Source organism: Carassius carassius, chromosome 30, assembly GCF_963082965.1.
Source record: "Carassius carassius chromosome 30, fCarCar2.1, whole genome shotgun sequence".
Classification (NCBI taxonomy): Eukaryota; Metazoa; Chordata; class Actinopteri; order Cypriniformes; family Cyprinidae; genus Carassius; species Carassius carassius.
In genome coordinates this window covers 16991376-17014773 of record NC_081784.1, presented here as the reverse complement: position 1 = coordinate 17014773, position 23398 = coordinate 16991376, and the positions used below count along the sequence as shown (strand labels likewise).

Below are 23398 nucleotides of genomic sequence, written 5' to 3'. Positions count from 1 at the left end.
GTTAGAGATATCTATTCTCCCCTACCGATGTGTTAGGACTCCGCATCCCTGAGGCTCCTGAGCCTGGCCCCTGACACCGCACAGCATGAGCCAATATGAGCCATGCTGTCAGCTCTCTGAATGCTAATGTAATAGTATTATTCTATAATTATTACAGGCCCTAAAGCTGTGTACACAGAAGGTCTTTGTAAATATCTGTTTTGTGCACGTCTGTAAGGGGTCACATTCATTCATTAGATGGATATTTCAGGAGCATAATTTTAAATCATCCGATACAATGGAAAAATCAGCTGATATTTATTTTAAGATTCAGGATGAAACCTCTTGGAGAAAGGATCTCAATGAAAAAATTGTAAAAATCATGTGTAAGTAAAGGTTGATAATGCTTTCTGCTGAATTTGACACAAATATTGTTCAGATGAGTAAAATAAATTTTACAACAATATTTATATATGCTGTTATACAGTCTTTGTGTTTAGTTAAAGTAGCAGTTTGATTATTACACGGAATTATGTAGTGTGAATTATGATGGCTAATGCACTTATTAATAGTAGCCTAATCTGCAGTCATTTACATCATATTCCACAATTGTTTTTTTTTTATTGTTTTTTTTTTATTTAAGAATAAATAGAATACATTCTAGAAAGTAATTTTACAGATAATTAAGAGCACAATTGCGCACGGTGCAGATCACACCATTCACTGTCTTATAAATAATACTGTGGCTCTGTGGTAGAGCATTGCGTTAGCAGTGCAAAAAGTTGTGGGTTCAATTCCCAGGGAACATCCATACTGACAAAAAAAAAAAAAAGGTTTAGCCTGAATGTACTGTAAGTCGCTTTGGATAAAAGCGTCTGCTAAATGCATACATGTTAACTTTACATTGACATCATGTTTCACTAAATGTCATTGAGGAGCCAAGTGCTCATTGGGTGAGGCCTCTGTAGTTTTGTTTGGTTATGAGAAGAGCGAAAATTAGATAGTGGAATGCGCTTATTATTATTGGTAACATATTCAACGTAAAGTATTATTACCTTCTACTTACACATGGAGAAGTGAGAATCATTATCTGTACAACCAAAAAAGCAGTAAAGGTATGAAGTCAGAAGACAGGAAACGAAGATAAAAAGGGGAGCGTAAAGATCGGCACACAAAAGGTGAAAAGATTTAAAGGTACAGGTTGTAGGACCTGTCACTAGAGGGCGCACTATCAAAACAATAACAATCACATGGTTTGATGACGCTAAGAAGGAGCGTGGAATGATGGGATTTGTTGTCTTCTATCCAACCGCTGATGGCCATCAAATCAAACGGAAACATAAATCATGGATTTAACACGAGTTCAACGATTTGCACGATTAGATTACATACAAAGTCAATGCAAAGACGCGTCCTAGCGTGGGTCTAGAGAAGCGATGCCCCACGTTTGGCGTGTATGCCCCATAATACTAATCTTGTTGATCATTATAATAGCATATGTTTTCTTTAAAGATACAAATCAAAACAACTCACATGTCGAGTAATACACATGTGAGATCAGCATCTCTTTCTAGTTACTTCCGCATTTGTCCACGACACTGTTGTCATTTGTTTTCTATGTCAGTAAAGGTGGTAACAAAGGGTAACTAACATCATTAGATTCATAGCCATGCTACATACTCCGATACAGTAGGTGGCGGTATGCACCTGATAAGCCATGGTTGCAATCTGCCATAAAACTAAGAAGAAGAACTAACGTCATTGACAGGGGACTGCACTGCCCCGTGTCACTGTTTAGAATGGGAATTTTCTCATGATTTACAAGTAGTTGAAAACATTAGAGATATTGTTAGTAATCAGCTTGACAAAATATATAACACTAGCCTAGTGGTTTTTGGATATTTTACTGCAAATATCTTACAAATTGTGCCTTTAACGCACAACAATAAAAACCCAGAGCAGTGAAGGTGCTTCTTTTTTTTTCTTGAAAAGGTAAGGGAAACAGTTAATTGTTATTAATAAAATATTATTGTGTAAAGCGCTCTCTAAAAACGCACTAGTATTAGTGTTGTTTACATAAACCTAAAAGACGGCACGCAGATCCAAGGCAAAAGATGGCACTGCAGCGTCTTAACAGTGATACAAACCCTAGCTAAAGAACACCCGAATAACCAAAATGACATTATTTTCTAGAATATGTCAGCTTTATTTCAATTACTGAACACATTGATTGATTGATTGATTGATTGATTGATTGATTGTAATAAATCTGGTTAACAATAACAACCATGGTGTCAAGAAGACCGTCTCTAAAGTTACATAAACATTGGTATAGGCCTAATACATGATTCTGACTTCAAAAGCATTTGAAGAGAATGACTTTTAATCATAAAACCAGCTGTAAAGCATTCATCTTGGTCTCAGATATAATGCACACCTTTTATATTTTTGATATTAAAATAAACTCTCAAATCATCTGTAAAATTTGTATTTTTCTTTACTGTAAATGGGCTCATTCTCAAAATATGCCATAAATTAATGCTCAATAACATTTGAAGAGAACAATTTACAGTTATAAAACCAACTGTAAAGTGTCCATCTAGGTGTCAGCTTTAACACACACATTTAGGATTCTTGATATTTGTTAAGATAAATTGTTAAATCATCTGTAAAATGATTACAAATTAATTTGAAAAGATTGTTATTTTTCAGATTGAATCTCACTGCTGCAAGAGGTGGTTCCATGTGGCATACATTTCAATGTCTAACAAACAGTTCAAGAGGCCTCAGAAGGATGCCCGTAAATGTTATGTAAATAATTTATTTTATTCCCACTCACAATCTGTCTTTATACAAATAAATAACTGTACATAGTTCCCCACATAGTATATTGTTTACCAAATTTGTCAAGGCACAGTTGTCTGGTGGCCATCTGACAGGAAATAAATAAACCTATTAGATATGTTAAAATGTATGTTTTAATTATTTCATAAAGGACATCATTTTTTTTTTGTTTTTTTCTTTTTTAATTCATGCAGGGATTTGGGAGTTTATTTTGATAAATATTAAAAATAGAAAAGGTGTGCCTTATAGCTGACACCTAGATGAGCACATTATAGTTGGTTTTGTGACTGTAAGTCATTCTTTTCAAATGCTATTAAAGTTAGAAACATGTATACCAATCTTTATTTAACTTTAAAGATAAAGGTACCTAAACTTGTGAATATCAATCTGTTATGCTGGATCAATGTTAGTGGTAAATGCTGTTACTCTATTGGTTATATATTACTTGCCTGATCAGGCTGTTTGGTCATTATATGGGTATTGAGCAAGTGTATGGGTGGGAATACATGCAAACCTGAGGCCACTGTGTCAAATTTACTCAAGCTATCATTAAACTACACCAAACTTTGACTCTAATTCAAGTCAGTAAGGCTTCTCTTGTTTGGTCAATACTAAAAACTCAGCACAAAGTTCACTGTCAAGATGTTTATTAATTTCTTGTGACATTACATCAATATTTCAGTACAACAGAGCACTATTGCTGCTCGTCTTTGGTATAGAAGGTTACTTGACTCTTTTCTTCCACTTGTGCAGACCCAGCAATGGTGTACATCAGATTGTGCCAGTTAATGTAATCACCAAGTTTGTATTTGCTCTTTGCCTCCATGTAGGTCTTAATCTGACGGGGGGTCAGGACTTGTCCATGCACATGCACATCTGCTATGAAACCTGTGTAGATAGAGGGTTGGAGGAACGCTCCATCATATTGGGTCTGATACTGGCCAAGTGTGATAACAGGCATTCCTTTGAAAGATACTTTAGTGCCCACCACCTTCTTAATGCTAGCTACTTCATTCACAAACATCTGAGCAAGACCACTTTTGGCATCCCAGGTCGCACACACTGAGTTCCACTGATTCATGTTGAACGTCAACCCCTTGAATGCAACCTGGGTGTTGTGAATAAACATCTGGTAATGTTTGCTGTCACCTGACCAACGTAAAGAAAAGTCTTGAGGGTGGGACGGTGTAGCCAGAGAAAAAAGACATGGGCTGGGAGTCGCTTGTTCAGTGTAAAATCGCAAACACACGGTGACTGCAGACAGACCCATGGATTCATTCGGATGGAGCTTCACCCAGTTGCTGGTGGTCAGCTCTGGGAATGTGATGACCTTCTCCCTCAAACATTTTCTGTCTTTCTTTGGCTCCACTGATGATATAATAAGTTTTCAACACTTAAGGCATTAAAGACTCTTTAATGTAAAGTGACACTGGTTGAACTTAATACTGCTGTATAAGCTGCTTAATGAACAAATGCATAGACACAAACAAAATGAAATGATGAAAGCGGTATAAATTATTATCTTATCAGTCTAAAACCTTTTCCAGTGCTATTAATTAGGTGGCTTCTGTAATTTAAAGACTATATTGTTAATATTACATTGCTGGTACTTACGGGACAATGCCAAACCAGAAAGGGCAATAAAGAAAACGTAAAAAGCAACTCTCTTCATGGTCCTCTTGGGTCGAGTCAGGCAGGAAAGAGCTACCTGAGAATTTCACCCTGCTCTTTTTATATTGCACAACTTTAGTGAGGACACCGCAGGTTAGTGATGATTCACCAGTTCAGACACATGCATAGATAAGGAGCAGGGCTGCACTATTTACCCCAAAAGTTATTTTGCAATAGCGATTTCAACTGGGAAATGATAAGCATTTAATCTCATATGAAAAAGTATGATATAACTGCTATTAAGAAATTCATGCAAAAATAATGATCTGCAGCTGCCAATGGAATAGTGTTCCATGTTCCCTGTGTGTTCTGTCCCTGTCAACATCAACAATATTGTTTTATTATTAGCTTGTTCTTGTTCTTGTTGTTATTTTCATTGTTATTATTATTAATAATAAGATAGAAAAACAGTAATAGAATTGTAAAAAAAAAAAGTGAAAATAAAGTGAATCTAGCACATTATGTGTGTTTTCAAATGTATTACAATCGACCCAGACTCAGACATGGAGCTATTCTGAAACTGGATCATGAGCTGAACGTGTGCACGTCAGAATACATATATATTTACTTAAATCACTGTATGATTGGGTAATAACAATAAGCCACTTTATTTCGATTAATTGTTCAGCCCACGAAGGAGCTATCACTGACCTATTGCTATCTCCTTCTTTAAACAAAAGTATTGCTAAAACTTTTTAGGCTAAATTCTTCTTATATATCCTCCATGTTAATCAAAACACAACAAAAGTGAATGAGTCAACATTTTTAATTGTTTTCATAGAATACTTTTTACATTTTCACAAGCTAAGAAGAAATGTGACATTGTGGAAGAGTCTTTTGTTTCATTTGTAAATTCTCTGGAGCAATAAGATGTGGATGTAGAGAAATATAGTTTTTATAATGTGGGGATCTTACTGTCCAGCTCTTATCTAAAGCACATTCACAGCAACTCCATGTTGCAACCAAAGCCAAATGCAGCAGACCACCACAGAATGCCTGTGTAAACTTCATAACACACCGCATCCATTAGCCATTATTGCATTTCCATCACTCATGCATGTTTTTTTTTTCCTTTCCTCAAGTTCCTGTACTGCTTACCAGTAGAAAAGACAATATGACAATAAATAAACTCCTAATGCGAAAAGATATAAAAATAAGATATTTTTTCTTGCTTATTGGCTTACAATAAAACAATAACATGGTGTTATAGTAAATAAATGACTGTTGTACATTTCCTTCATTTGGGATGTAGGACATGACAGATGCAAGTCTTCAATGTGTACTGTAATCTCTAAACAAAAATATATGCTGTATATAAAGTTACTGAGAAAAGCCATACATCATCATCCAATATGATCATATATCATATAACCAGATCCCTATTCAAATATAGTAGGCTCTACAAATATAGTTCATGTAGAAGTACATATATGTTTGTGTGTTTTCTTATGTAGCATTTAAAATGTCATATGAATAATGTGGAATACAACAATACATCATTTTTGTTCAAAATGCCACATGAACCAAAGCAGCATGTCATAGACTCTTTTAACTTGTTATACTGAGGTGACATAACTGCACATGCCTCATACTGCATATATAAGACCTCTGGGTATGTTTTTTTGAAAGAATTCTCACTGATTTTTAAATAATTGTGATGAAGGATCAGCTCTACTGACTCTTTCAGTAACTTTTGTATAGACATACAGAACAAAAAACTGGCTACAGTTTATAACACACATGACTAGTTTGCATGATTCGTTTGGGTTGAAGTATGGAAATCCCTGTCAAAGCAATATCAAAAAAGGCATTATAATTTGTTAGTTATGCAGATTTCTGTTGGTTTAGTCTGGTGAGTAGTGATGTGCAATTTACAGATCCGTATATATATGTAATTGTAGCATAGAACCTTGAGACTTTGTCTGATTACACAAGAATCAATGCTGCTGACTGGCCTCAGTCCATGTTTTCTCCTGTAAACTGTTGACACAGGAGTTACGAAACCCCAGTTCTACTGACATATCCATCCAGCCAAACCATGAACTCAATAACATTCAAACAAACAGATGTACAACATTACGTATGTACAACAACATTACGTATTCACATATGTAGCCACACGCAAACAAACCATGACAAACAAGAGTAAAATTGTCAAATAAGATCTGTCGTGTATTTTCAGACAAGCGGTCCTGTTGGTCATCCAAAAACTCTCGATCTCCAAACACTCTCACTTTCTACAACTAGATGTTTTGTAAATGTCTTTCGATATGTTTGATTGTTTGACCTACAGATGGGCCAGTGGCACATCTCAGGAATTATGTTCTATAGTGTTTCGGTCTCAATTTTGCTGCATCTTTGTGTACCAGTGAGCAATGGATAGTGCACATATGCACAGATAAGATTCTATGCTCTCTACGCTGTGACAGGAGTCCTTATGATTTCTGGCCCTCCAGACTTTAGACAGCACAACATCACATGACAATGCTGCAATGATTCCGAGGTTCTCTCGCATTTCTTTCACGTTTCATCTTCCGATGCAAAATCAGGAGTGAAGAGACAGAAACTTGAGTACACCAAGACCACTTTGTTTTGTTGCATTAACAACACCAACAAAAGCTCTTAAAAACAGAACAGCAAGAGAGAGGAAGGGAGGGACTAAGAAAGAGAAAGAGAGAGTACCAAATACAACAGATTGACCAGGAACAGTGATCGACTTTGTACAAATTGTGACTGTCCATGTTTTATGTTGTTAGGTGGCTACAGCATTTCTGCTGTGAGGATGCAGTACAAGGAGGTAGCCAGCAGGAGCAGCAGAGAGCTTAGGCCTGATAGAGACATCTCCCGAATGGACGAATTCCCGGAGATGGCATTGGAGGAGCTGGGGTCATTGATCTGTGGGTCCTTGGAAAAACATAACAGTGAACAGGCAAGAAAGAGGATGAGCATTTATTCTTTTCCACCAAAAGGTAGTTAGAAATGTCAGAGATTTCAGCTATTTGATTTTGAATTTTTTTCAATTATGATGTTTTACCATTTACCTTTTCTAAAAGGTAAGCATATGTGCTTAGCTTTTCAAGGCTTTTAGTACATCATAACGTGTAAAAAAATAAATAAATAAAAAACCTGGACTCATCTTCCAAACAAGTGTTAATGTCCCAAAACACTCTAAAGGTGTCAAACAAAGCAGAACACACACACACACACACACACACACACACACACACACACACACACACACACACACACACACACAGTTCATTCATTCCAAAAAAAAAAAAAATGCCATTCTGTCTGAGTTTCACCTAATGTGGGTTCAGATTTTCAGATAGATTAGAAAAGCACTTTGATTCAGAAATATATATTTGTTTTCTTTGCTGAAAAGAGGTCTTCATTTTAGGGCTGTTTGGACCTGCCGTGGCAACACTAAATGTCATTCTAGCATATAATGTTGCTTTTATTATGTACAATGACATTTAGTGAACTTTAAAAGGCAGAAGATAAGCAATGTTCACATTTTGCCATCGCCCAATGCAAAGATCATGTGCACACTGGGCAGGAAAGGCCTTCTAGTGCCAGGTCAGAGTTCCAAAAGGTGCCAGCGTGACATGAGATAATTATTGCTTTGTCTCTATTTACTTTCATTATGATTCATCCTTCATCAGTAGCACTTGACATATATCCGAGATATGACTGATTTGGGATGTGCTACCAGTTTTATTCTGACATGTAACGTATGTTAGCATACTTACCACACATAACACATCTATTGTGTTGTTTGTCTTCAGCATCTGAGCCTAAAAAGGAAAGAGAAAGATCCATTAAATCAACTGGATAGATACTGGCAAGTTTTGATTTTCTTTTCAGATAGTGTCAATATGACTAGAGAATTAAATGTGCATGCAAGCTGAAATTAAAATTAATTATGTTTATCATAGTTTGAGGTCACCTTATATTTTTCACAATCAATGTTAAAATTTTAGCATTTCAAATGCAACTCTAGTAGCATACAATTTAGTATGGATTTCACCTCCTTATGTGTGTGTACTTGTTGTATAGGTTTATGTAAGAAAATGAGAAGCAGTGGTGATATAGGAGACCTGGAGACAACATAATGAATGGATTCCTGTGTGTTGGCAGTTCGGTATCCTCTTGAAACTAGCCGACTTGAATCTAAGCCAGAGCCCAGCATGATAAAGCAATGCCTTGGCCAGCATGAAACATTATAAACAACCACATCTACAGACCAGCAAAATGAGGATTTTAGGTTTAATATCAATGATTAATTTCTCCCAGAGCGGTCCTAGCACCCTTTAATTAAACATTTTCAAGATTCAAGAAATAAACAAAATTGTAAAAAGTATAATGTTCAGGCAAAAACAACAACAACAAAAAACGGTTGGATAATTGTTCTCTGTACACATCAAGTAGTGTTTTAATTACACTGAAGCAAAAATGCTCCCAAAGTGCAATATATGGCACTTTAATAGTGAAAAAGAGAACAAACATCATGAAATTAGCCCTTAATCTCACTGCATCATTTGACAGCATACTAATCAGGGAGTTTCTTACATTTATTATATATTTAGAAAATGAGTTCACATTGAACTCAGAGATCTCTCTCATATGGCCATAAGGCCTAAGGCTGAGCGTTCAATAATTTTCAAATATGCCCAATACTTGACATGCTAAGATGAGGTATTACCATATATCTCTTTGTTTTGAGGGCAGGAATGCACATCTGGCTCTGTCATTTTACTCACACAAAAACCTACTTAGTCAAAAACCCTTTCTACTACGTAACTAAAGGGGGATGCAAACAACATGGTTGGCAGTAAATATCTCAGTTCAAAGCAAGAGTGAGAGAAAAGCAGTATGATATGCAACAGAGAATACATTAAAATTGCGTTTGTATGCAGGAGTCATCTCGCTAGTTTTCCTGGAGGTCAGTTGCGTATGCTGCGATCATTTGTAACCGATGAAGAAAGACTGACAGACATATCCAATGAGTCTGCACTCCCGGTCTCTGTTCTTCTCCTCATTTTCACATTGACAGCTGCTCCCCCTCAGAGGACTACATTTAGTGAGCCTAATACAAAAACATGTAAACTCGTTAACTTTTCTCTGAAAGCCAATTTTTCCTGCAGCTGTGCTGCTCTATGTTGGAGTGTGTAGGCGTGGATGTATGTGAAAAAGAGCAAGTCTCCCTCCACCCATCCTCACCACATTCTATAAGGGAACCATTGACAGTGTGCTGACCAGCTGCATCCCTGCCTGGTATGCAGTTGCCTCCCACTCCAAAAGAATTCTCGCGATAGGCTTGTTTTTAGTAAATTTCTAACTGCATCTAGCAGTGGTGGATCCAGGCATGTGCAGCCGCCTAGGGCCGCCTTCTTTTCCTCTTTATACTTAATTTTAGGCAGTTTCTATCATGTGATTTATGACAAATATTGAGCGAGCATAATGTTATGTGATCCATGTAATGCGCAAAAACGAATCTCTCCACTCACAAGCGGATTTCCTTCACTCACACAAAACTGGATTTGTGCTTTTAAATATACATTGTTCTTTTATGAATTGTGTCATGTGTCACTGCTGCTACGAGAGTTAATCCCGCATAAATATGCAGACATCATTCCCGAAACTTTGCAACGTGTGTGTGGCCGATATTTTTTTAAATGGATTATGAGTGTAGAGAGCTGTGAGTTTAAATTATAGACTAGAAAGATTGCTAAGAGCTGATTCCAAAAAGCTGTCACTCTTTTTTTAGTGAGTGTATATACAATGTATTATAACATGCATCGTACATCAAACCAAATAAACTTTATTTGTTTTTTGCAATTTTAAGTGTGCTACACTAAGGTCAGTGGGCCTGTACAAACCACCTGTAGTAACTTAGTTGTAGTTGATTTGACTTGATGTTTATGTGTTCGCATGCCCCAATGTCTGTGATTATATATTAGCCTTGTTTTTAAATTAAAAGACATGCTTTATATGGCCAACTCTTACAGTCATTGTAAATTGTATGTGAAGGGGTATGTGGGGCTTGTCAGATTGAGACACAAGGGCAGTATCTCAGTACATTTACATTGATGCATTTAGCAGACACTCATATCCAAAGTGAGCATTGCATTCAGTGTATACATTTTATCAGTTCATGAATTTCCTGGGAATTGAATCCATAACCGTGGTATAGCTAATGCCATGCTCTACTGTTTCAGCTACAGAAATGCTGTACCGTATTTTCCGCATTATAAGGCGCACTTAAAAGCCTTTAATTTTCTCAAAAAACAATGAAAAAATGAATAACGCAAACCCAGTCAAACGTTTGACTGCAGTATCTTCTATTCTATGCGCCTTATAATCAGGTGCACCCTATATATGAAAACAGTTCTAAAATAGGCCATTCATTGAAGGTGTGCTTTATAATCCGGTGTGCCTTATAGTGCGGAAAATACGATACTTATAAGTTATTCTGTCAAAAGTCTGTTACGCAATTAAGTTCATTTATGCCAGAGAAGAACTGTCTCTCCCCAAATGAGCTTGGTTTCTCCCAAGGTTTTTTTTTTCTCTCTCACTGAACTGACTATAGCTGCATAGCCACAGTATTGTCTTCTGTGAATTTCATAATTGATAAACTATAATAAACTAAAACATTGAACTGACTCGAACTGAATAAAGACGTTATTGTCCTTTTTTTTTTAGCTGTTTTGCAGCAGAATTTTAACTTGTTTCATATGTGAAGAAGTTTGTATCATTGATTCTGTTATTTTCCTGATTGTACTGTGAAGCTGCTTTGATATATAATCTATATTGTATAAAGTGCTATAGAAATAAAGGTGACTTAACAAATGATGCTCGAAACCATCTTAAATGAGGACAATTTTTGTGATTATTATGTGGCTTGTAAATATGATATTTATATTATAGAGGTTACAGATAAGATTCAGCTAGCGTATTAATGGTAAATATTAATTTACCCTAAATAGTAAGATAGTTCTGTAATTCCAATTTGTGTTTCCCATTTTCTGTAATTTCCTTACATTTTTTACTGTTTTACATGGCAAATGATCTTTGTGACAACTTAGATCAGCATTCCTAAACAGTGTGAAAACATACCCCAAAAGGTAATTGAAAACTGTACTGTGATTGATTGGGGGGACAATTACACCTTTTATGTTTTTTTTTTTTTTCGAAGCAAGACTTTAACGTTTGTGCCTTTACATAAATTGACTTTACTGCCCACGAAACCTACCATGCCTTGGTCTCCCCTATAATGTAGTATAGTTCTCTTATGTAAATTAAGCATATGCAACTGAACTATTTCCTTTCTTAAAAACATTATTTTCAAGATCACCAGAGGTATTTATTAACTCCTTAAACAAGAGGACCACAAACACATTGTCCGTTTTAAAACCCTGCATTGCCTGAGGCACATACACAAACAGTACACCAAACCCTCAATGCGTAAATGAATGAAGATCTATGTATGCAGTAGTTCCAATTACCTGGAGACTTCCGCAGAACTGGTAGAGGGAGTTATCAACCGGGTTGAGATGGTTAATGTTTGTGGCCGGCTCTATGGCGTTGGGTGATCTGTCTCGATCCCTGTTCCTCTGGGACGGTGTTGTAATAGAGGTGGTTGTTTGCACTGGGTGCATCGGCTGCCACATGCTCACATCTGTCCCATTTCCAAAAGCCTGGATTGCATTACCTATGTGCAAAGAGCAAATATGGTTTCCTACCTCATATTAAAAGAGAGATACAATAAGTATTTAAGAATTAATTTGAGGTCCAATACAGCACAGATAAACACTGTAGACAGGTTTTGCCTCCTGTCTGTTGTCATAATGTAAACGTATCCAGAGATGTATGACTGTTTATATTAGTGTTTCAAATATGTGTTTGTCTGTAAATCAAGGCCTACTCCTGGATTTAATGTGCATACTGTGTGTGAATGTGGCTCAAAATTCCCTAAATATATATATATATATATATATATATATCAAATTCAAACTAATTTATATATTTGCTGAACTGATGGCATGCAAAACTGTAAATTGCAGGTGGTTTCAATTTTTTTGAATACCCGAGGTCAAACCTTCATCCTACAGCTACATAATCACCAACAGATTAAGCTCTCTTTCTCTGAGATTTATAATCATTGATTTAACTGAAAGACCAGCAGTGTGTACCATACTGTATATGACCGAGTAATTGCAAGGACATTTATCACTAACTTATTAAACCTGACCTTTTAACATAGTCAATAGATAATGTGCTGTTTGCTTTAACTGCCTGTGTGATAGACTGGAAATTATGTGTATTTGCGTATTCTGTGACAATTTATTTACATTATGTTATAGATTTTTTTTTTATGTTGTATACATTATGGGATTTTAATTTAAAAAACAATAAGGTTCTATCTACACAGCTGAATGGAATGCAAAAACTTTGAAGCTCAATATCTCAAAAATACTCGGAATGCAGATAGAACCTTATAATTCCAAGGGGACGACATGTAAAATACTGGAAATGACTTCTGTTTGCCCAAATGCTCTGTCAGGTCCTCCCCCGACCCAGCTTTTTTTAGAAGTAGGATCTACTGCCTAATTATATGGACCGCTGCCATCTCCACTGAAACAGTACAGACACATGTAGTCTGTCTGTGAAGACACGGTTTTTAAGAAAAATCCAAGAAAGTGGGGTACAGTATTCGTGTAGTTGTTTTATATTGAGAAATATTTTAATCAGAAAAATCTGCCCTCTCTCATAGTGCTTAGGTCTGTCTGTTGCTACGCTACGTCTTAATGTTTCTTTTTCGTCTCCTTCTCTAATTTTATCATACTCACATGTAAATTGTTTGAACAAACACATGATGAATGTGTTGTTTGCTATTTTAATAAACTTCCTCTCCATCTCTCTAGGAAATACTGGAAAAGACCCGCAGGCTCTGAACAATTTGATCGTTGTTTTGAGTCTATGAGCCCTGACACACTTTCTTCAGCAGATGAATTGTGTAGTTTCCTCTCATGTGCATGTCATGTTCTCTGAATCCACTATACACTCCACCAGCTGATGTCTGGAGACCTTCATATCCACATGGTTTTATGTTTCAAAAAAAGAAACAAAAAATTTACTGCACTATCAGGCTACTGTTTGCTTTTTGTTTTTTATGATGAAATACAGAGCAGCTTAAAATAAGCAGGCTTTTCTGATGCAAATTACATTTGCATTTGTTTTTTCAGCAACACACATTTATATGAAGGTAAAACAGTAGCAAAACTTGAGAGCTTGTTTATCTGAATGTGAGAACTTGTCAAATTAAAATTTGTAATTGTAAGTTGAAATTTTTACTCACAGCTCTAATGTGAAAAGCTGAATCTTTCAATTTGGACACTCTGACAATGATCAAATTGGAAGTTGCAGATTAATAGCTACAAATGTGTAGAATGGCATTCACATAAAGAAAATGACACACAAATGTTTACAACGTACAACCCGAATTCCGGAAAAGTTGGGACGTTTTTTAAATTTTAATAAAATGAAAACTAAAGGAATTTCAAATCACATGAGCCAATATTTTATTCACAATAGAACATAGATAACGTAGCAAATGTTTAAACTGAGACATTTTACACTTTTATCCACTTAATTAGCTCATTTAAAATTTAATGCCTGCTACAGGTCTCAAAAAAGTTGGCACGGGGGCAACAAATGGCTAAAAAAGCAAGCAGTTTTGAAAAGATTCAGCTGGGAGAACATCTAGTGATTAATTAAGTTAATTGATATCAGGTCTGTAACATGATTAGCTATAAAAGCTTTGTCTTAGAGAAGCAGAGTCTCTCAGAAGTAAAGATGGGCAGAGGCTCTCCAATCTGTGAAAGACTGCGTAAAAAAATTGTGGAAAACTTTAAAAACAATGTTCCTCAACGTCAAATTGCAAAGGCTTTGCAAATCTCATCATCTACAGTGCATAACATCATCAAAAGATTCAGAGAAACTGGAGAAATCTCTGTGCGTAAGGGACAAGGCCGGAGACCTTTATTGGATGCCCGTGGTCTTCGGGCTCTCAGACGACACTGCATCACTCATCGGCATGATTGTGTCAATGACATTACTAAATGGGCCCAGGAATACTTTCAGAAACCACTGTCGGTAAACACAATCCGCCGTGCCATCAGCAGATGCCAACTAAAGCTCTATCATGCAAAAAGGAAGCCATATGTGAACATGGTCCAGAAGCGCCGTCGTGTCCTGTGGGCCAAGGCTCATTTAAAATGGACTATTTCAAAGTGGAATAGTGTTTTATGGTCAGACAAGTCCAAATTTGACATTCTTGTTGGAAATCACGGACGCCGTGTCCTCCGGGCTAAAGAGGAGGGAGACCTTCCAGCATGTTATCAGCGTTCAGTTCAAAAGCCAGCATCTCTGATGGTATGGGGGTGCATAAGTGCATACGGTATGGGCAGCTTGCATGTTTTGGAAGGCTCTGTGAATGCTGAAAGGTTTATAAAGGTTTTAGAGCAACATATGCTTCCCTTCAAACAACGTCTATTTCAGGGAAGGCCTTGTTTATTTCAGCAGGACAATGCAAAACCACATACTGCAGCTATAACAACAGCATGGCTTCGTCGTAGAAGAGTCCGGGTGCTAACCTGGCCTGCCTGCAGTCCAGATCTTTCACCTATAGAGAACATTTGGCGCATCATTAAACGAAAAATACGTCAAAGACGACCACAAACTCTTCAGCAGCTGGAAATCTATATAAGGCAAGAATGGGACCAAATTCCAACAGCAAAACTCCAGCAACTCATAGCCTCAATGCCCAGACGTCTTCAAATTGTTTTGAAAAGAAAAGGAGATGCTACACCATGGTAAACATGCCCCGTCCCAACTATTTTGAGACCTGTAACAGAAATCAAAATTGAAATGAGCTCATTTTGTGCATAAAATTGTAAACTTTCTCAGTTTAAACATTTGCTATGTTATCTACAACCCGAATTCCGGAAAAGTTGGGACGTTTTTTAAATTTTAATAAAATGAAAACTAAAAGACTTTCAAATCACATGAGCCAATATTTTATTCACAATAGAACATAGATAACATAGCAAATGTTTAAACTGAGAAAGTTTACAATTTTATGCACAAAATGAGCTCATTTCAATTTTGATTTCTGCTACAGGTCTCAAAATAGTTGGGACGGGGCATGTTTACCATGGTGTAGCATCTCTTTTTCTTTTCAAAACAGTTTGAAGACGTCTGGGCATTGAGGCTATGAGTTGCTGGAGTTTTGCTGTTGGAATGTGGTCCCATTCTTGCCTTATATAGATTTCCAGCTGCTGAAGAGTTCGTGGTCGTCTTTGACGTATTTTTCGTTTAATGATGCGCCAAATGTTCTCTATAGGTGAAAGATCTGGACTGCAGGCAGGCCAGGTTAGCACCCGGACTCTTCTACGACGAAGCCATGCTGTTGTTATAGCTGCAGCATGTGGTTTTGCATTGTCCTGCTGAAATAAACAAGGCCTTCCCTGAAATAGACGTTGTTTGGAGGGAAGCATATGTTGCTCTAAAACCTTTATATACCTTTCAGCATTCACAGAGCCTTCCAAAACATGCAAGCTGCCCATACCGTATGCACTTATGCACCCCCATACCATCAGAGATGCTGGCTTTTGAACTGAACGCTGATAACATGCTGGAAGGTCTCCCTCCTTTTTAGCCCGGAGGACACGGCGTCCGTGATTTCCAACAAGAATGTCAAATTTGGACTCGTCTGACCATAAAACACTACTCCACTTTGAATTAGTCCATTTTAAATGAGCCTTGGCCCACAGGACACGACGGCGCTTCTGGACCATGTTCACATATGGCTTCCTTTTTGCATGATAGAGCTTTAGTTGGCATCTGCTGATGGCACGGCGGATTGTGTTTACCGACAGTGGTTTCTGAAAGTATTCCTGGGCCCATTTAGTAATGTCATTGACACAATCATGCCGATGAGTGATGCAGTGTCGTCTGAGAGCCCGAAGACCACGGGCATCCAATAAAGGTCTCCGGCCTTGTCCCTTACGCACAGAGATTTCTCCAGTTTCTCTGAATCTTTTGATGATGTTATGCACTGTAGATGATGAGATTTGCAAAGCCTTTGCAATTTGACGTTGAGGAACATTGTTTTTAAAGTTTTCCACAATTTTTTTACGCAGTCTTTCACAGATTGGAGAGCCTCTGCCCATCTTTACTTCTGAGAGACTCTGCTTCTCTAAGACAAAGCTTTTATGGCTAACCATGTTACAGACCTGATATCAATTAACTTAATTAATCACTAGATGTTCTCCCAGCTGAATCTTTTCAAAACTGCTTGCTTTTTTAGCCATTTGTTGCCCCACTTTTTTGAGACCTGTAGCAGGCATTACATTTTAAATGAGCTAATTAAGTGGATAAAAGTGTAAAATTTCTCAGTTTAAACATTTGCTACGTTATCTATGTTCTATTGTGAATAAAATATTGGCTCATGTGATTTGAAATTCCTTTAGTTTTCATTTGATTAAAATTCAAAAAACGTCCCAACTTTTCCGCAATTCGGGTTGTATGTTCTATTGTGAATAAAATATTGGCTCATGTGATTTGAAAGTCTTTTAGTTTTCATTTTATTAAAAGTTAAAAAACGTCCCAACTTTTCCGGAATTCGGGTTGTATTTACTTTTGCACTTTAATTGCATTTACTTTTGCACTTTAACACGGGTGTTTTGATTATTGTCTGTGTATGCAAATTGAAAGATTCAGCTTTTCACATCCGAGTTGTGAGAGTAAATTTCAACTTACAAATACAAATATTAATATGAAAAGTTCTCACATTCAGATAAACAAGCTTTTTTTGGGAAATCTCCTATTACTGTACAATTCTGTACGGCAGCTTGAGTGTTGCCACCAAACTCAAGAATGCAAAGGTGTAAAGCTGATGTTAAGTATTTGGGGTCGGGTGGGGGTATTCTCAACTTAATATTTCAGTAACGTTTTCACTATTTCAATCTCACTATTTTACTTTATGCCATCTGTTTTGCTGAAGCTCAGCTTTGCTCTACACTAGCCTGTGTTGAGGACGCAGTGTTTCAAGGGCAGACAGACATAATACCCAGGGGCTAGTGTAGGGTGTGAGGCCAAAGCGCTTCGTCATAGCCTCCTAAACACCCAGATACTGACGGCGCTGGGAACGAACCCCCAGAACTGTCAGGATGCCTTAACACTGAATTCCCATAATGAGACACGAGAGAATGAGGTAATGAGAAGGAGAGAGAGAAAGTGAGAGGGAGAAAGAAAGAAAGATAGAACGATAAAGAAGTTTAACCCAGTTTAACCTCCTGAAGAGTCTCCTTCAACATCCCCTCAAAGCCCTCGGCACTAAAAGAAACAAATCAAATTAAGCTCAGACTGTTCACAGATATACTCATCCTACAGTGAATCCACCCTGCCCTTTCTTTTGAAGATCTGAACATTCAAATCTATTTCTTTTACTGCAGTAATTTAGAGAAAGATTATTGACAGGGCATTATTCGCTTACATTTATCTTTTTAATTTTATTTTTAAATCAAATTTTTGCCTTCACTATTTCACTGTAAATGTTCTTGACGTTAAAGTTTGTTGTCTGAATAAAAGTCCAAATATTCCATGTAGAAGTTTAAGGTGGAAAATTAACAGCCACAGTGTCTGATTGCAAAATTTTACCAGCCACTCACAATTTTAAACAGCCATTTTTAAGTAACAAGTAACAACTGCAGCACATATACAGTAGGAAATATGAAAATTTAGTTTAAGATGATATTTAGATTTTTGTTGTTGTTGTTGCAGCTTAGTGCGATTATCAAATCACAAAAGCTGTGATTTATTTAAATACGTTATGCGTGAAGGTTTCTCAGTTTTTTCTTAATTTTTATATTTCCATTTAATAATTATTCTCTTTTTCTTTTTCTTCATCATCATAGCCATATTGATATATAAGCAGCCCTTACAAACAAGCACAATTTCAAAATGCAGTTTTTCTTAAAATAAATATAATCATATTTTTTCTCCAAATTGTGCATTCCTACTGTTAGCAGGTCTGACTGTTAGCAGTGAACTGAGGACTGGACTGTTACAAATGAGGCATGATGATCGACATGACCTTCTTCTTCTGTGAACTATATCACCGCAAGAAACTTAATTCAAGTGCTGTGTATTGAGGTTTGAGTAGTGGCATTCATCTTGATCCTGCTTTCTAAACTGCCTCCTGCATGGATCTCTGTCAGTACTATACTTTTCTTTTCTTTCTGTAGCACTCCTAGACCTTTCACAAGCTTTCCTGAAAGCTCACTTTTTGCTTTTTCCACTTAGTCTGCTTTCATGCCATTCTACGAGTACACAGGTACAAAACGTAACACTTGGTGCAGTCAAGGAAGTGTAGCAAGCAAATGATATACAGGGAAAAGGGTAAGAGAAAGAAGTGTACATAAAAGGAAGATGGAAGAGGCTGAGGTAAAAACAGGCTGACAGTTGGACAGCTAAAAGCCTCAGAAAACAACTTGCTGGAGTCTGAAGAGATGGACAGAGCAAACCAGATTATAGGGAGAATGAGAGAAAATGGACAGGGAAATGGGACGGATGGAGGCACAGAGTTTAAAGAAAGAGAAAACAACAGAAAAAAAAGGTAACAACGTGTGTTTGATTGACATATTATGTAATTTACTAGTGGGTGAAATGAAGCTGGTTCTTTTTAAATTGCCATGATTTTCCCAAAGAGTTTTCATAAGACTACAGCTCTCAACTAGGAAACCATTAAATCAGCAAAATTAGAAAAACATCAGTTGGAAAATGCCATTAGAGCTGGGAAGTTTGATTCATTTTTGTGAAACACTTCAGATGGTACATTTTAATGAATTGATTCCAGGCTTAAAAATTTGACATCATCATGTTCACAAAGTACTCCGATATTGGCATTTTACATGCTTTAAAATGTAAAAAAAATTGTATGTGAATTTTATTGTTTATAACGATATATTATTATGAATAAATTCATAAATATAAATATAATGTACATACATGTAGGGCTGGGTATCGAGTTTGATACTTTTTAGGCACCGAATTTTTAGGATTCTGCCCAGAGACGTGGCTCACATGTGAGGCTGTAGTGTATAAGCATCCGAGCCCATATTTGCAAGGCTAAGCTTACACTAGTGCGTTTGCATTTTAAAAATGAAATGTTGTTTATGTTATAATGTTGCTGACATATGCTATTTGTAGCCTTACATTTCAAGCCTTTTTGCAACACCTGCTTAGCATTTCTCATGTAAACCATGTATTGTAAAAAAAAAAAAAACCCGGCAGAATCTCATAAAATCACATACAAATTATATCATATAATAATCGCTTGTTTATTACCTTTATGCTTCATCAGTGGAAATGTTTTCCTGGGTTTCTTTTGTACGGAATTTAAGTGTAATTGACGTTCATCATCAGAGACAGGGCGGGGGTTATAAACATGTAATATGAGTGATATATGAGCAAAGAATGAGCTTCCTCTGGGTCTGAACATCATGGAAGAGAAAACACAGGCATACAGTGCTGGAAGCAGCTAATGCTCATCAGTAAATAGTAGAAATTGAATAGAAATGATGATTCAGTCTAAGCTACGTATATGTTTTAAAACAAAAATACACTAATGTAAATGTAGCATAAAAGATGTTGAAGATTAAAAGATTAAAAACAAGCTGGGAAAAAAAAGGAATTTTTTTTTGAGGTAATGTAATCTTGTTAAAATAGATTTCATATAATTTGTAGCGAAAAAAAAAATTATCATTCAGGAACCGGTATCGAAGTCAAGGTATCGGTTTCGATATAGAAAAAACTAAATCAGCAAGTCTGTCTCTAGTGAACGAGTCAGGCCAGAACAGTAACTCACGCAGGCAGGCGTTGTCAGTGAAGAACTCTGTGAATCTGTCACATTCCTCTTTGCTGTTGCCACTGCTGCTGCAGTCACAGAATGGTGACACGCTGATCTTGGGTGAACGCAGATAATTTGGGGTCATCACCGTGCCTGGGAAAAAAAAAAATCATGGTTTGACATGCTCCTACACTCTAATAAAAAATAAAGTACCGATTTCATATTTAAAAGGAATTTGACTAAATTTGTGTGTTTAAAACCCTGATTGTGATCACACATCATCTTCAGATATCTTGCTCTCACTGAGCTCTCTGAAAAATACTAATTTTGGTGCAATGTGCCTCATAAAAGCTGTACTGTGGAGATGTGACAGTGTTAGCCCACAGAGAAACAGTCTCCCACTGGTAGAACAACAACAAGAGCTAATCACAGATTAATAGCTCCGCTGCTGTATTCATGTGTGTCCAGCTGCTTTTTCCGTGTGTGCACACACGAGCAAAACGCAAAGAAAGAACTAGAGAACAAACATGTTTTCCCAAAGGCTTTCTCTCTCTCTCTCTCTCTCTCTCTCTCTCTCTCTCTCTCTCTCTCTCTCTCTCTCTCTCTCTCTATATATATATATATATATATATATATATATATATATATATATATATATAAAAGTGGACTGTATAGAGAGTAGTAGCAGTCACTCAGTGCTAGTTAATGAAACACTAAACTCTATCAGTGTATCCAGATTGAACAGATCAGCTCACATCACCAGTACAGAACTGGTTGATGTTGATATATATATATCATCTTTCGCCATCACTAGTTATTTTAAATGGTTGTGACAAATTATATTGTAGTGCATATATATTAATAAATAAATAGTTTTTAAAAGTGCAACGATCTCTAATTAATATAAAATTGACCATATTAATAATAATAATAATAAAAAATAATATATGTTACAGTGTAGCCTCACCAATGAGGCCAGAGTACGACAGCAAGCAGTCAGCGTAGTTCTCCTTCAGACAGCCAGAGAGAGAGCGGTGCTCAGGTTGACAGTTAGTGAAGAAATCAGCCAGACGAGACCTAAAACACCACACACACACACACGCACACACACTTTATTACATAATTCTCACCTCTTCATGACATCACTTTACAATTAAATAGATTTCATTATAAATGAAAGAAGACATATGTTGCCAAATCTGTGTTTGTGAAGCAAACTTCATACGCAGTTTTTGGCTGTTAAAAGTGTTGGACATTTCTCCACAGCAGTCTGTCACAGTGTTAAGGATGAAGAAGAAACATTGTAATGTATGTGTTGTGCCGTGTCTCCTAAGACACATGGTGTGGGACTAGTCTGGGGTTTCTGCACAACTACACCAAAACCTTGCTACAGCTAGGGGCTACACCTGGCTTCAAAATGATTATGGGTACAAGAGCAGGATGGATACAGAAAGAAGGACAAATAATAAGGGAAAAATGGCTGGAATGGAGCATATGAACTGTACAGACCTGGAGCGTAAGTGCAAATATATTTCATTTATTTATATGAGTGTCTAAGTTTGCCCCCAGAATGCTGAGCGGCAGCTCTTCTGACTGAGCAGGGTCATTAGCTGTCGCTCTCTCTGTGCCCAAAGACGTTTACTTGGCAAAACTACATTCATGTTGTGCTAATGAATCCTTAACCAGCCACTTAACGGACTCTGTTGTTGCCTCCTTCCTGCACAAACCAGATTTAAGGCTGCAGTTTTTATTGCTAGACTTCAATAATCACCACAATTGTCCTCACAATGTGTTCTCCTGCCTCACCTTAATAAACGCTTTATTTCCCAGTAGATGCAGCTTAGCTGCTTATGGCCATGTCTGTCCCTATTGGTAAACACATGTTATAACAGATGGCATGTTGTGATCTTGCCTCTCAGATTCAGTGAGGCATTTTTTTTTTTCGTCATTAATCACTTACCCCCATGTCGTTCCAAACCCGTAAAAAGCTTCGTTCCTCTTCGGAAAACAATTTAAAATATTTTGAATGAAAACTGGGAGGCTTGTGACTCTCCCACTGACTGCCAAGTATATTAGACTGTCAAGGTCCAGAGAAGTATGAACTACATCATCAGAATAGTCAATCTGCCATCAGTGATTCAGCTGTAACAAAGAGAGGGGAATGCTTTTTGTATACGAAGAAAACCGAAATAACGATTTTATCCAACAATTTGTCTCCTCTGTGTCTCTCCGCTTCACCGTTGGGCCCTTTTGGAGAATGTCCACTGGACGCAAACAGTGTACGCTCTTCTGCGTCAGCCGTGTCGCACGGATGTGTTTTTCGTTCAAATCAAAGCACAAATACATGTAGAAAATGTATCCTTGTGTCGCAGCTGACACAGAATAGTGTACACAGTTTGTCTTCAGTGGATATTCTACAAAATGTCACTAAGGTGATGCAGGGAGACACAGAGACAATTTGTTGAATAAAGTTAATTTTGTTTTCTTCTCATATAAAAACTATTCTTGTCACTTCATAATGTTACAGTGGAGTATCCCTTTAACACCTCTAAATAGCTCATTTTTCACTGCCATGTGTTAATGCACACAAGATAAGTGTTGCCATGAAGTGTGGGTGTATTTGCATGTGTGTATATGAGGGAGAGAGAAGCACAGCCAACTTTTCTTAACTTTGTGCATGCACTTTATTTACTTGCTTTACTACTATATAATGGAGTGTAAATGTGTCAATAGAATGTTTATTATTATTAGATCATTAGAAATAATAATAATGAAAATAATAATAATTTTAAATTGTCTCTTTAAAACCGGTTCTTAATTATATTAGTTTATATTAATATTATGTGTTATAATATTTATAATATAATATTAAAATAATTTTTATTGTTTATTATTTTATAAAATTTTAAGTATACTTTGAATCTAAATATATGAAAAAGTATTTTAAAATATATTTATAATAAGGTTTATTTATTATTATTTAGGGTC

At 36.6% G+C, this 23398-nt stretch overlaps 2 protein-coding genes across 2 annotated transcripts in view; both read right to left on the bottom strand.

Annotated features, from left to right (window-relative positions):
• Positions 1-3453: 3453 nt before the first annotated feature.
• On the bottom strand, positions 3454-4592 carry LOC132111168 (jeltraxin-like). Its single transcript, XM_059518328.1, has 2 exons — positions 4438-4592; positions 3454-4191 (listed from the first exon to the last, which is right to left on the bottom strand). The coding sequence occupies exons 1-2, from the start codon at positions 4493-4495 to the stop codon at positions 3518-3520; spliced, it is 732 nt and encodes a 243-aa protein (XP_059374311.1). The 5' UTR covers positions 4496-4592; the 3' UTR covers positions 3454-3517.
• A 653-nt stretch (positions 4593-5245) lies between these two features.
• Positions 5246-23398, bottom strand: part of LOC132110771 (GDNF family receptor alpha-1-like) — an 81035-nt gene continuing 62882 nt past the window's right edge. Inside the window, exons 5-9 of the mRNA XM_059517704.1 lie at positions 21378-21487; positions 20429-20563; positions 12003-12208; positions 8247-8291; positions 5246-7398 (exon numbers count right to left, since the gene is read on the bottom strand). Of these exons, the coding sequence (XP_059373687.1) occupies positions 7255-7398; positions 8247-8291; positions 12003-12208; positions 20429-20563; positions 21378-21487 (640 nt within the window). The 3' untranslated portion in view covers positions 5246-7254. The remainder of the gene's footprint in view (positions 7399-8246; positions 8292-12002; positions 12209-20428; positions 20564-21377; positions 21488-23398) is intronic.